Source organism: Bombina bombina, chromosome 3 (assembly GCF_027579735.1).
Source record: "Bombina bombina isolate aBomBom1 chromosome 3, aBomBom1.pri, whole genome shotgun sequence".
Classification (NCBI taxonomy): Eukaryota; Metazoa; Chordata; class Amphibia; order Anura; family Bombinatoridae; genus Bombina; species Bombina bombina.
Window position 1 is genome coordinate 966,259,444 of NC_069501.1, and position 15,041 is coordinate 966,274,484.

Consider the following 15,041-nt stretch of genomic DNA (forward strand, 5'->3'; position numbering starts at 1 on the left):
AACGATCATCTGCTGGTGCCGGGGGGGGGGAGGAGGTGAGGGGGGAAACTGGGAGGCACGTGGCGTTCCAAAAGCAGAGGGGGCAGGGAGGGCCTTACAACGCAGAAAAAATAAAAATAAAGGGAGAGAGAGATGGGGAGCTAAACCACAGAAAAAATGTGGGGTGGGGATCTCTAATTAATGATTGCAGGATTGAATGTTAAAAAAAACTGTTTTATAGGTACTGACAGACAGTATAACGACCAATTCATAGCTATAAGGACATGAGACTCCTTATTTAAATGGTTAAAGCTCTCTCTTTCATATACAGGGTATATTGTATTGTTTCAGTGAGGGGGTAATAAAGGCCTCTTAAAAATCTTTAGAATATAAACAAAGATGAGATGTATTTGTCATTGCTGTGACAATCAGCTGGAAATGGGTGGACATAGATCCACTCATTTGAAAGAACAGGATTGCTGCTTTTAAATAAAGAGTCAAGTTTATTTTTGTATTGTGGGGGACTACCTAGGGGATACCCCACCCCTTCATATTGTTCCGTATACTTTTAGTTCTGTCAGGTTTCTTTGTGTATTTTTATGTTCCTTTAAACCACAGGGACAAACAGCTTTTCATTCTGCAATGTTAATAAGTCCTTTATTTGTAAAAATGAAGAAAAAACATCATAACATGTTATATGGTTTCTATCCCCACATACCACTATATCTTATTCGATCATGTGCATATCACACATACCACTATATTTTTAGATCATGTGCATATCACACATACCACTATATTTTATTTGATCATGTGCATATCACACATACCACTATATTTTATTTTATCATGTGCATATCACACATACCACTATATTTTTAGATCATGTGCATATCACACATACCACTATATTTTATTTGATCATGTGCATATCACACATACCACTATATTTTATTTGATCATGTGCATATCACACATACCACTATATTTTATTTGATCATGTGCATATCACACATACCACTATATTTTATTTTATCATGTGCATATCACACATACCACTATATTTTTAGATCATGTGCATATCACACATACCACTATATTTTATTAGATCATGTGCATATCACACATACCACTATATTTTATTCGATCATGTGCATATCACACATACCACTTTATTTTATTCGATCATGTGCATATCACACATACCACTATATTTTATTCGATCATGTGCATATCACACATACCACTATATTTTATTAGATCATGTGCATATCACACATACCACTATATTAGATCATGTGCATATCACACATACCACTATATTTTATTCGATCATGTGCATATCACACATACCACTTTATTTTATTCGATCATGTGCATATCACACATACCACTATATTTTATTAGATCATGTGCATATCACACATATCACTATATTTTATTAGATCATGTGCATATCACACTTACCACTATATTTTATTAGATCATGTGCATATCACACATACCACTATATTTTATTAGATCATGTGCATATCACACATACCACTATATTTTATTAGATCATGTGCATATCACACTTACCACTATATTTTATTAGATCATGTGCATATCACACATACCACTATATTTTATTAGATCATGTGCATATCACACATACCTAACACCTCTCGGTTGAAAGGGTGAACAACCAACATTCAAATAAAGGGGTTTATGTCCCTGTAGTTCAGTCCTCGTCTTACTGGAAGCTCAAGAAGATAACAGTAGAAGCCCAAAAACATTCCTATCTTACCTTGTCTTAATGATTCAAATAGACCACATATGTTTAAAACAACTTTCCAATTTACTTCTATTATTCTCCTGGTATCCTTTGTTGAAGGAGCAGTAATGCACTACTAGGAACTAGCTAAACACATAAAGGGGAGCCAATGATAAGAGGCAAATGTGCAGCCACCAATCAGTAGTTATCTCCTAGTAGTGCATTGCTGCTCCTAAGCCTAATTAAGTATGCTTTTCAACAAAGGATACCAAGAAAACAATGCAAGTTAGATAATATATGTAAATTGGAAAGTTGTTTAAAATTGCTTGATCTATCTGAATCATGAACGTTTAAACCTTTACTTAATATATTTATAAATGCTGCAGTTATGATTACTACCACTAGATGTCAGTCACAGGAAGAAATCTACTCTACACCCTCCAGCTCCTGTAGCATGTGCAAAGACACAAAGACACTTCCTTGTTTAAAGGGACAGTGTACACCAATTTTCATATAACTGCATGTAATAGACAAAGTATGCACAGTATTTAAACACATGATGCCTCCTGTAACAGGATATCTTTATTTTAAATTTGTATCACTTTAAAGGGATATAAAAATGCAAAATAAAAATGCTCTAATATGTAAGAACACTTTTGTTTGTATATAACGTGTGTGGCTGACCCGCGCAAAGGGATTAAACATATAGTTAAGGTGATGGTAAACACTCCCCTTTATTAAAACAGATCCGGACTGTTGTAATGAAGATGCGCTGTAACTTACTTATTAATATAGATATGAAATTCAAATAACCCCCGCTCCGCCGCCCACTTCCTAAGTCAACTTTCTGTGAGCAGTTTAAATTGTTGACCAATCAGCGCTCTAACTACAACAAAAGTGTTGTAAGGCGAGAGTGCTGATTTGAGAACAAACCTTTAGCTCACAAAAAAAATTACTTTTGAAGTTAGCGGCGGAGCGCAGGGTATTTGAATTTCATATCTATATTAAAAAGTAAACTATATAGTGTATCTTCATTATATCTGATGAATTAAACTCCATCTAAACTATCACTAACAGTCTGGATCTGTTTTTATAAAGAGGAGAGTTTACCATAACCTTAAAGGGACACTAAACCCAAACGTTTTCTTTCATGATTCAGACAGAGTATGCAGTTTTAAGCAACTTTCTAATTTACTCCTCCGATTTTCAATTTTTCTTTGTTCTCTTGCTATCTTTATTTAAAAAGAAGGAATGTAAAGCTTAATGGACAGTCAACACTAAAATTGTTATTGTTTAAAAAGATAGATAACGTACTTTATAACATTTAAACTTCTACATTTTTGCCTTTTTTCTAAGCCACTACAGACATCCTCTTATCACATGCTTTTTTATTTGCTTGTCACAAAAGGAGACTGCTAGTTCATGTGGGCCATATAGATAACATTGTGTTCACGCCCGTGGAGTTATTTAAGAGTTAGCAAAACACAGCACTAGGGTCAATAGATAATAAATAAAAAGTCATGTGATCAGGGGGCTGTCAGAAGATGCTTAGATACAAGGTAATCACAGAGGTAAAAAGTGTATTAATATAACTGTGTTGGTTATGCAAAACTGGGGAATGGGTAATAAAGGGATTATCTATCTTTTAAAACAATAACAATTCTATGGTAGACTGTCCCTTTAAGAGCCGGACCATTTTAGGTTCAGGACCCTGAATAGCGCTTGTGCTGTTTTTATAAAGGGGAGAGATTACCATCACTTTAAGATTTATAGCAGCAATGCACTGCAGGGAAATAGCTGAAAACTTCTTGTGAGCAAATAACAAGATGGACAAATGTGTGTAGCCACCAATCAAATCACCAGCTGGCTCCCATTAGTGCATTGCTGCTAGCTAAGATTACTATATATTGTCTTACTTTGGGGTATGTGCACCCTGTTTATCTTATGGTATGTGCACGTAGGCCAGTTCATTACCATGGTTTGTTTGCATGTTCTATTGAGGTTATTATTGAGGTTAGATTTATTTGATCACCCTCACTGGTGCAACATCGGCTGACAGAAGGACCCAAATACTTGTTTGTCTGATGGCAGCCTATAGCAGAAACTACATTTTCCTTTTTTGTCCTAGTAAGTAAAATGCTGTTCCTGCAATGCACACTGTAGTTTTATTTTGAGCCGTGATTTATATGCTATATTATAAATACATGCATACATAGCACATTTACAGGGTGCTTGCTTCATGCAAGTGTCTGCAAACAACAGACAACTGTTAAAAAGTAATTAAAATATAAATCTTTAGTGATAATGTTTAGTGTAATAAAACAACTTTGCAATAAACTTTAATTATTTATTTTCATGCAATTTAATTTTGAAAGGCACAGATTTTCTAATTTTTAGAGCTGGAAATGCAGCCTGCTGACTCTTCAAGGCGAACCTTGTAACCCATTTTTTGCTAGTAATATATATATATATATTTTTAAACATTGTTTAGACTTTGCTGATATGTTACAGCAACACAATAGAAATGCCTCTCAATTACAAGGACTTTACTGTCTCTTTAATTTAAGGAGATGCATTAGATTTGGGAAATGGCAAAAAGCATGAAAGGGGCTTTCATGGTTCAAATAAAGTTAAGGGAGATTAAACCCAAATTATTTCTTTCATGATTCAAATAGAGACCACAATTTTAAACAATATTCCAATTTACTTCTATTATCCAATTTGCTTCATTCTTTAGATATCATTTGTTGAAGAAATAGCAATGCACATGGGTGAGCCAATCACATGAGGCATCTATGTGCAGCCACCAATCAGCAGTTGCTGAGCCTATCTATATATGCGTTTCAGCAAAGGATATTAAGAGAATGAAGCAAATTAGATAATAGAAGTAAATTAGAAAGTTGTTTTAAATTGCATGCTCTTTCTAAATCACAAATAAAAAAAAATTTTGTGCTTCATATCCCTTTACATGCTCTAGGATACTTTTTCCTTCTATTTTCAAAAGGATGTCATTCTCTTGGTGTCCTTTGTTGAAAATATACCTGTAGACTCAGAACTAGAATGGGTGCTAGCTGGCGATTGGTGGCTGCACACCTATGCCTCTTGTCACCAGATGTAGTCAGCTAGCTGTCAGTAATGCATTGCTGACTTTAAAGGGACATAATACTCATATGCTAAATCACTGATTCAGTATAACTTTAAAACGCTGACAGGAAAATATCACCTGAGCATTTCTGTGTAAAAAAGGAAGATATTTTACCTCACAATCCCCTCAGCTCAGCAGAGTAAGTTCTGTGTAAAAAGTTATACTCAGCTGCTGTCCAGCTGCAGGTAAAAAAAAAATTAAAAAAAAAAAATGAAGAAATTAACAGCAGCCAATCAGCATCAACAGTGCTGAGATCATAAACTCTTTTACTGTGATCTCATGAGATTTAACTTAACTCTCATGAGATTTCATAGTAAACTTTCTTAAACTGAATAGGGAAATAACATGAGTGTGCACGATGCTCACTCCCTTGTCTGTCCTGGGTTTGAATACTTAGAACATTTTGAGGTAAAATATCTTTCTTTTTTACATAGAGATGTTCAGGTGATATTTTCTAGTCAGCTTTTTACAGCTATGCAGCATCACTTTCAAGTGCTTCAACATTTGGGTATCATGGCCCTTTAAACATGTGATTAACTTCTGTGCAGCACATTTTTATTTTTGCACATTTACGTCCCTTTCAAAGTATCACATTTTGAAACCACAAGGAGTAAAGGGCCCACATTTTTATTTTTGCACATTTACGTCCCTTTCAAAGTATCACATTTTGAAACCACAAGGAGTAAAGGGCCCACATTTTTATTTTTGCACATTTACGTCCCTTTCAAAGTATCACATTTTGAAACCACAAGGAGTAAAGGGCCCACAACTGTATAATAAATAGACAACCCTTGGTGAAAAAAAAAAACAACCTGTGTGGTTCATACGAAGTATGCACAATTTCTATATACTCCAATTTTTATTGAAACAAAACATCATACTGAAGCATATGCTGCAATTGGTAAAAATATTTCCAATACGCCACTATAGGATTGTCAAACCACAAATCAATAAATGATAACCATTAAAGGGACATGAAACCCAATTTTTTTCCTTCAAGATTCAAATAGAGACATTTTAAACAACATTCCAATTTACTTCTATTATTTAATTTGCTTAATTTGTCAGCTATCCTTTGTTGAAGAAATATCAATGCACATGGGTGAGCCAATCACACAAGGCATCTATGAGCAGCCACCAATCAGCAGCTACTGGGCCTATCTAGATATGCTTATCAACAAAGGATATCAAGAGAATGAAGCAAATTAAATAATTGCATGCTCTTTCTAAATCTTGAAAGAAAAAAAAATTGGGTTTCATGTCCCTTTAAAAGGAGTTTTTCTCTAAAGCATTACCATGCAGCTTATCTACATATTTAATATAAATTACCACTTTAAAATAATGTGTTTAGATACATACCAGAAGTAACAATCACAACATGTGGCCCACTTCCATAACTCAGATTTACTATTTGCTTTCCGCAAAGCATATCAAGGCGTTTTGGTTCAATAGTGCTTTGGCCATCTCCACTTCCTAAACAGCCACTGCTGTTTGTGCCTATTACAAAAACCTGGATGGAAAAAAACCCAAAAGCAAGTAAAATAATAAAATAACTTTAGTTTTAATACCTAGTATGTAAATCACACCCTTAACATTAAAAACAAATTCTGGAGAAAACACAAACAAGATCCAAAATAAGAAAAAAAAAAATATTATGTCAGACCTTTTATATTTTTCTTTTGGAGGGAAAAAAAAAAGGTTAATACCTTGGCTACATCAGTGTACAGATAATTTAATTGACTTCTTTGTTGAAGCACCTTTTACTTACAGTAGTAAATTTGTTTTGCTAATAGACCTTTAATTTATCACAAATGTACAAATTTTAATCACACTTCTATGCATATGAAAGTAACAATTTTGAAGGATATGATTATTTATTGTTCCCATACGATTTCTTGTTACATAAATATTTATGCTATCCAGTATCAACATTTTTTCTTTATTATTATTGCAACAAAAGGAGCAAAACCTAGGTGCAGGTAATAACATAACACACTGACAGGACGTAGGTAAACTATTTCAGTTTTACTTCTTGGAACAAACTAATTAGGCCATTAGAATATTTATTAAAAAATTCCCTTAAGGGATCTGTGAGTAAAATCGGGAGGAGGGGCAATAGGGAAAGGGATGTTAAAAAGGGATACGAAACCCAAAATGTTTCTTTCATGATTCAGCTAGAGAATACAATTTTAAATGTCCAATTTACTTCTATTATCTAATTTGCTTAGTTTTCCTGGCATTCTTGATTGAAGAAGCAGCAATGCACTACTAGGAGCTAGCTAAATGCATTTGGTGAGCCAATAACGAGGCACATACATGCAGCCACCAATCAGCAGTTCCTGAGTCTACCTAGGTATCTTTTCAACAAAAAGAATATCAAGAGAATAAAACAAATTAGATCACATAAGTAAATTGGAAAGTTCTCTAACATCACGTGCTATCTGAAGCATGAACATTTGGGGTTAATGTCCCTTTAAAGGACCAGTAAATACAACAGATTTGCATAATCAACAAATGCATGATTAAAAGACAATGCAATAGCTCTTAGTCTGAACTTCAAATGAGTAGTATATTTTATTTTAAACAATTTTTAAAGTTATGTATATTTCCACTCCCCTTGTATCATGTAACAACCATCAGCCAATCACACATGCATATACATATATTCTATGAATTATTGCACATGCTCAGTAGGAGCTGGTGACTCAAAAAGTGTAAATATAAAACGACTGTGCACATTTTGTTAATGAAAAGTTGTTTAAAATCACATGCTCTATATGAATCATAAAAGTTTAATTTTGACTTGAGTGTCCCTTTAAGGAGGTTTAAAAAGTGCAAAGGAAGGGCATGAGTGAGAAAGGATGAGGACCCGAAGGCTGCGGGGGTGAAGTACAAGAGATAAAAAGTTATAAACAGTATGCATGTATATTCATGTGAAATGTAAGCTTAAAGGGACACGAAACCCAAAACAATTCTGTCATGATTTAGATAGAGAATTTAATTTAATTTTTTTTTTTTAAATATTTTTTATTGAGGTTTCAAAAAGGATTTACAGGCAAATAAAGAGAAACAAAAATTTAGATTGTGAATGCATGAGCACATTAATCACTTACCAAGGGTAGAAAGTATTTAAGATGAAATGAAGAGTGAAGTAATAGCAATGATCTCAGTACATATTCGTGTCAGAGAATAAAACTATACCTGATGGATATATCAGTATACCCTATTTTACAATATCAAAATATCAACATTAGAAAAACATTGTCATAATGAGTCTATCAAACTGTGAAAACTCTCTCCCTTAGGTCTATATGTTAAATAGCACAAGCCCAATATATAAACAAAGAACTGTAATAGAGAAACATTCTTCAGTGGTCTCAAGGTAATAGTAATCTATAACGTTATGTGACACATTCAATTCAAAGTTGCGCATTGCAAATTGCCCAGATATTTAGAAATGGAATAGAGTAAACCTCATCATTTTTTTTTCCAGATAAAATGGACACATATATCCCCATACAAACAATAAAAGAAACTATAAAGTTGTCGTCCCTAATGAATAATAGAGGCCTCTCTTGGAACTCTCAGAAGATTTCTTTAATATAAGGGGACTTTTGTGAAAATACGAACAGAGAGGGCCACTCTTGGACCCAATTTATAGTATAAAAAGATTGCTTATTGAAAAATCTCAAAAGAAAATAAAGTAGGATAAATCATAAACTCTGTAATTCGGGCTCCTGCTGCATAATTTTAAAGAAACTGCTAATTGGACTATTAAAAGGTAGTGATATATAGGTATCAGGGAAAAAAGACATCATTATGTAACTATGAGAATCCACCCTAAAATTACAATGTAGGCTAGATCATAAAATATTACAGTATAAACATTGTAAAACAGAGGCACATAACATTACTTGTTGTCTTCAGCTCCATACTGTGTTACGCAAAATGTATTCCAAACCTATAATAGAATGCATATATGTCATAAAATATAACAGTATATGTATTGTAAAACAAAGGCACATGACCACCTTTGTTATCTTCAGCTCCATACTGTTATGCAAAGTATAGTCTAAACCTGTAGTAGAATGTGTATATTTCTACATATTAAGATATGGAATTCAAGTATGACAAGTACACACTAATAAAACTAATCGTATAAGTAAGCACAATGAAACAAAACAAATCCTCATAGTTCCAGCCTGACAGCTTTCATTTAGAAATGCAATGTCCAGAGAAAAGGGGCTATACCAGTGACATGAGGTGAGGTCAGAGGCTGGTGAGGCACTGGCTACGATATGCCAGATAAGCCCATATATGAACCCAATAGAGGTAGCTTAAATTTACAATTAAGTTAGCAGGTTGCACAATGACGATTAGAATTCTTTACAACACATACAGGTAAGAATTAGAAACCAATTCAATTCTTGTTATATAGACAAATACAGTTCCACTATTTATACTCATTCAAAACAAATTTTAAAAAAAATAGACTGCATGGTCTGCCATCCCAGAGGTAGCAATTTTTTATTTTTTTGTTTGTCATTTTTTTTATTAGTAAAAAAAAACAAAACAAATTTTCTTGCTGTTTGTATCTCCGATTGGCTGCCTGAATATATACATAAAACTAACTATCAATGACTCAATACATAAGTTAGGCTGGGGCCTGGCTAGCCAACACCTATGTTGCTAAACAACTGGGAGGACTGTGAAATTAAATGAATAAAGTTTTATAATTTTTCTTTCAGAAACTCTTTCTGGTAAAGGAACATACAAGTGGAAGGAGAAAATGTTTTGATATGTTAGAGCATTTGCACTGTTGAATCCCATAAGAACATATTTTACGTTAGCTCCAGAAAAGCAATGCACTTCTGCTTCAGAGCTAAACATGATTGCCGATTGGTGCCTACACATATGCTTTTTGTCATTATCTCACCAGATGTGTTCAACTATGAACTAGTAGTACATTGCTGCTCTGGAACTGACTTTAACTGTGTGTTTAAAAGGAACATGAATGAAACCCAACATTGTTTTTTATGATTCAGATACAGCATACATTTGTAAAAGTTGTTTAAAATTGTATGCTCTGTCTGAATCATTATACCCCTTTAACCCTTTGGCAGAACACACATTGTTATACATGAAAAATACAAAAAAGTTAAATAAATTAGAACATTTTCCTATTGTACTTTTATGTTTAACCCATTTTCAATAAGTGACTACAAACATATTATGATATTATTTGATTCCCCTTGCTGGTAATGTGACAATCAAACTATATCCAAGTAGGTTTCTGCAAATAGCCACATAGACAACAACTGAGGAAAAGTAAGCATCATGCTGAACTTGATATACTTGATATATTATGTAATTTGACACACAAAATTACACAACACAGCACACATTTGGGGTTTGTTCTATTCAACCTGTGACATATTTTCCCTGCATTGTATAATTGTGACTACATAGTGTAGAAAGATACTGCTATCATTTCTCATTTGCACTTGCTGGTTTGTAAGACTGCGTGCTTTGACTGCAGACTGAATTTAAATAAACAAAAAGTAATAGGTGCTATGACAGTTTTCAAGGAGACAGACTCTCTTTCCCTATGAAGAAATGTTTACAAAAAATTTTTACACTAAACTTTACTAGTGATGCACCGAAATGGAAATTCTGGACCGAAACCGAAAATCCGGGATGCACTTGGCCGAAAACCGAAACTGATACCGAAAATGTATTTTTTCAAATAATTTTTTTTTTTGCATAATTAGAGCCAATAAAAAAGCCCACACTTTTATTGAAAGTAACACACTAAAATTGGACAAAAATATCTTAAAACAATAATATGCTACACAATAATTTTACCAAGAAAAAAAAAAAACAGGCAAAAAATGCCATTTTCGGCCAAAATGTTTCTGCGACCAAAATTTTGGTGCATCCCTACTTAAAACAATTATAAATATTAATATACTGTATTATTCTTCATTTAGTTCTATGTAACAAAATCAGATTTAACAGTTTTTTTTTTTACTAATTATCCAAATAAAGTATAGTCCTAGAAAACTCATTATATGCAGAACAGTAAGTCAAGTAATAAACTTAAACAGCAGCTCTAGGCTAGCATCTCATTTGAAACATGCTACACAATTTTACCGAAAATAACAGGCTAAAAAAACGAAAACCAAAATAGCCAAAAATGTAATTTTCGGCCGAAACTTTCTGCAGCCGAAATTTCGGTGCATCCCTAAACTTTACATGTGTTTTACTCTAGGATCTCACATAATAATAATAATAATAATAATAATAATAATAATAATAATAATAATAACTAGTATTTATATAGCGCCTTTCTCCCAGTGGGACTCAAAGCGCTTTTCCAGCGCTCGCTCTCGGAATTCACCAAATCGGCAGCTGAATAGTAATAGTTGTTATTATTACCCAATTTAATGGTACTCATTTTATCAACCTCGGAAGGATGAAGGGCTGAGTCAGCCCTGCCGGGATTTGAACCTGTGATCTTGGATCTTTTTTTTTTTTTTTTTTAAACAACAGGCTTTTTTTTTTTTTGTAGTCAGGGCATTTACCAACTGAGCTACCTCACCGGCTATCTCACATGATGGACACAACATTTGGTAACCTTCTGGTGTAATAAATAGGCAACGCGTTATGAACAGTGCTGCACATGATTATATCAGGGACTTTCCAAATATTTTATTGCCTCTTGTGACCCTTGGTTTTCATAATGTCCTAATCAATAATCATATCGGGCATTTCAAAACTTGCATTGTTTATATACTGCCAGTATTGTTCATAAGAAAAAAGTTACTTGTGTTATAAATGGTCAGAAGATATCTACAAAATATTGTAGATCTAATAATTACACTAACTTTAAAAGCAACAACAAGCATGACAGTGTGCTATGAACTTAAGCAGTTATTGTCATTTACTTATTAGAAGATGAGTTTAAAGTTTATCTTTCTTATGTAAAGGGAAACTTAAACACAAAATCTTTCTTTCATGATTCAGATAGAGAATAGAAATGTAAACAACATTACAATTTACTTCCATAATTTATTTTGCTTAATTTTTTAAATATCTTTATTTGAAGAAAAAGCAATGCACATGGTGAGCCAATCACATGATGCTTCTATGTGCAGCAACCAATCAGCAGCTAGTGAGCATATCTAGATATGCTTTTCATCAAAGAATATCAAGAGAATAAAACAAAATTAGATAATGTAAGTAAATTAGAAAGATGTTTAACATTGCATTCTCTTTCTAAATCATAAATTAAAAAATGTGGGTGGCATGTCCCATTAAGTCTTTCTAATGGTGGTTCTTGGGGATGTTGGGATTGCTAATATCCCTCATTCATTACTGCAGAACCCCTTTAACTCAAATGTGCCATCTGCCCTGACATTACAAGGCAATTTCTGTATTTTACATATCAAGTGTTCTGCCCCATGCAGGCCAGGGATAGATAAAGGAAGAGAGTTTAAAAAAACAATAAACACAGGAATATATAGTAAAAGATGAAGCCCACTATCTAGTCTGCAGTCTTAACTTAAACAGACTAAGGATCTTCTTATATAAGATATAACACTACCTAGCCAGTAAGATTCAGGGGATTTTTTTCTACAGTTTCTGCCTGATTATAATTTTTTTTTGTAGAGAATAGATGACACTGACAGATTGAGTTATAAAACGCATTTTCTTAAAATGTTCAGTGGCTGCCATGATACTATCATGTGATTCATGTTTTTTACCCCTACTGTATAATAATAATAATAATAATAGCTTAGATTTTCCCCTGCATTTACCATTAATAATATCAGCTAAAAAAAGAAGAGACTTAAATATCTAGCATCTGCAGTTGACATGTCACATTATCTGTCTATGCTGCAGTTTTTCTGTTATTACTTTGAGTGATCACCAAGCGAGTACTATTCACATTTACAACAATGCATTGCTTTGCAAAAATAAAATTTCTACATAATAGGACACAATTATACTAAATTTCCTGAGAAAAAAAACATGTCAGTCACAGCATGGCCTCAGATCTGGCTACAGTATTGTCAGTCTCTAGTCTCTTTAGTGTATCTCATATGTTCAGTCTGAGACTAATACACTTATATATTTGGCGGCAGCATTGGCGGCTCACAATTTAAAAAATAAATAAATTACTACTTACTTACCCCAACTAGTAACGGTCGTCGTCCTCACTTCACTGTGGCAAACGTCCAGGGCAGGTCCTTGACCTCGTCGCTCACCTCTCACAGTCAACAGGTCAGGAATCGGTTCTTCTCCAAAGAGTCCAAATTCTCCTGAGTCCTCTCTGGCATTGTCACGCGTGACTCAGTCTCTCTCTCTGCGGTTCATCTTCCCTCCAGTCCTAGGCACGCCTCCAGTCCAAGACACTCAGTCACATGATGTGACTCGTTACTCACCACTCCCACTGATTGGCTCCAACATATAGAGGCGTCTTGGAGAATCGCCTCTATTTAGAATGTATGGGCCGCCACTGGGTGGCGCTTGTTTTCGCGGCCTATTACAAATTAGCCAACATAGCCATGTTGCGTTATGGAGGGCAGGCAAAGCGGATCACTGACTCTGAATTGCGCAACATGGATTAGGTACAACATTGGCTGGCGGATGGACTGGGGAGGCTAAGGTGGGGGGGGGTTTGGTGGTGTACATTTATGTATCATACCAATTCAACATGAGACAAATTTTTTAAATGTAAATCAATAGTAAAATGTTTTTCTCTTCATTTGACAGGAGCGACACTGCCTCACCTGCTTCCTATGAGGGCATGTCACTAGCTGAAATGGGTAACAGCATGAAAGATGAGGGCGTGCACCTAGAACAGATGACTACAATTATTGTCACTAACCCAGAATATGTACCTACATGCTAATGATACAGAGTAGCACAGCACTCCTACTCCCTGAAAACTCTAACATATTTGGGTTATCTCATGCAATATACTGTATGTGCTACACTTATAAATATGTAAGTTCCAAATCATAAATGTATGAAGATGCATATGCTGTACAGTCATCCAAATCCTCTCTGTAAGTATAACCACAGTAGAGTGAGAATTGTTTATATAACATCAGACTGGCAATCAGTCAAAACTAGTATCTACCGCAACACCCCTCCTTCCCCTGCCGGCTAGGGGAAAAAAAAAAAAAGAGGATCCATGTCTTAGCATATACACGAGAGGAGAAAATAAAGCTCAATTTGATGCAATATAAGATAGAACTCCCTTTGACTGTAGTAGAAAATATATGTAATAAACTGTTTATGAATTGGCTGCAAACTGTTTATGAATTGGCTGCACATACTATATGATTACCTACTCAAATAACACCATGGAAATGGACATGGGATACTATACTATAGAACTTCATTTTATGACATCTTTATATAAACTGTGTACCTAAGGTAGGCCTGCTGCTTGGCTATAGAATGTAGCAGTGCTGCGTATGGTCAATAGAGCTCTAAATGAAATAGAGTGCGTTAGTGTTCGACAAATAACTGCAAAACAACAATTTATATAGCTAATCTAACAAGAGTGTTACGCTTTACACGCTAACACGTAAATGAACTCTAATTTATACTGGGCATGCATGAAGACCAATTTTAAAACCCTGCAGTAACATTGTATATAGACAAGCAATATATAATAGCATGTAACATAGCATGTTATATGAAACTGTATATAACAACTTTAACACAGACTTATTAAGATCTATTCTGGTTGCCACAATTCCATATTGCAGTCTAATCTATCATCCGACACACAAGCTAAGTACCATTGTGCTAGTGGCCCTCGTATGCGCCATCCAGGCAAGCAGGGAGAGTAGAGGCAAAATTAACCACCTGGGTCAAAAGGGCTCCCCAACTGCCCAACATGCTTTGTGTAGATCAGCATTTCAGTTCTCACCAACAGTCTTGATCGTGCCATCTCAAGGATATCGTTTCTGCAGCCTCTCGGTTTTAAAGCAGGGGGAGTATCTGTGCTGCTAATCAGTAATGTTCTACAATCTGCGCCAGCCGCCTTCGATGAAATCTGCAACCCAGCAGACTTCCGAAGCTTCTTTGGTTCTGCCCGGGTGTACACTGCGTGTGTAGTAGTATGAGCTCCTACTCCTGGTC

The 15,041-nt window shown here is 34.6% G+C and overlaps 1 protein-coding gene across 4 annotated transcripts in view; it reads right to left on the reverse strand.

Moving 5' to 3' along the window:
* Window positions 1-15,041, reverse strand: part of RCBTB2 (RCC1 and BTB domain containing protein 2) — a 193,244-nt gene that overhangs the window by 135,257 nt on the left and 42,946 nt on the right. For all 4 annotated transcript variants that reach the window (XM_053708022.1, XM_053708025.1, XM_053708023.1 and 1 more), the window contains exon 4: window positions 6,240-6,390. In XM_053708022.1, coding sequence (XP_053563997.1) covers window positions 6,240-6,390 — 151 coding nt within the window. The remainder of the gene's footprint in view (window positions 1-6,239; window positions 6,391-15,041) is intronic.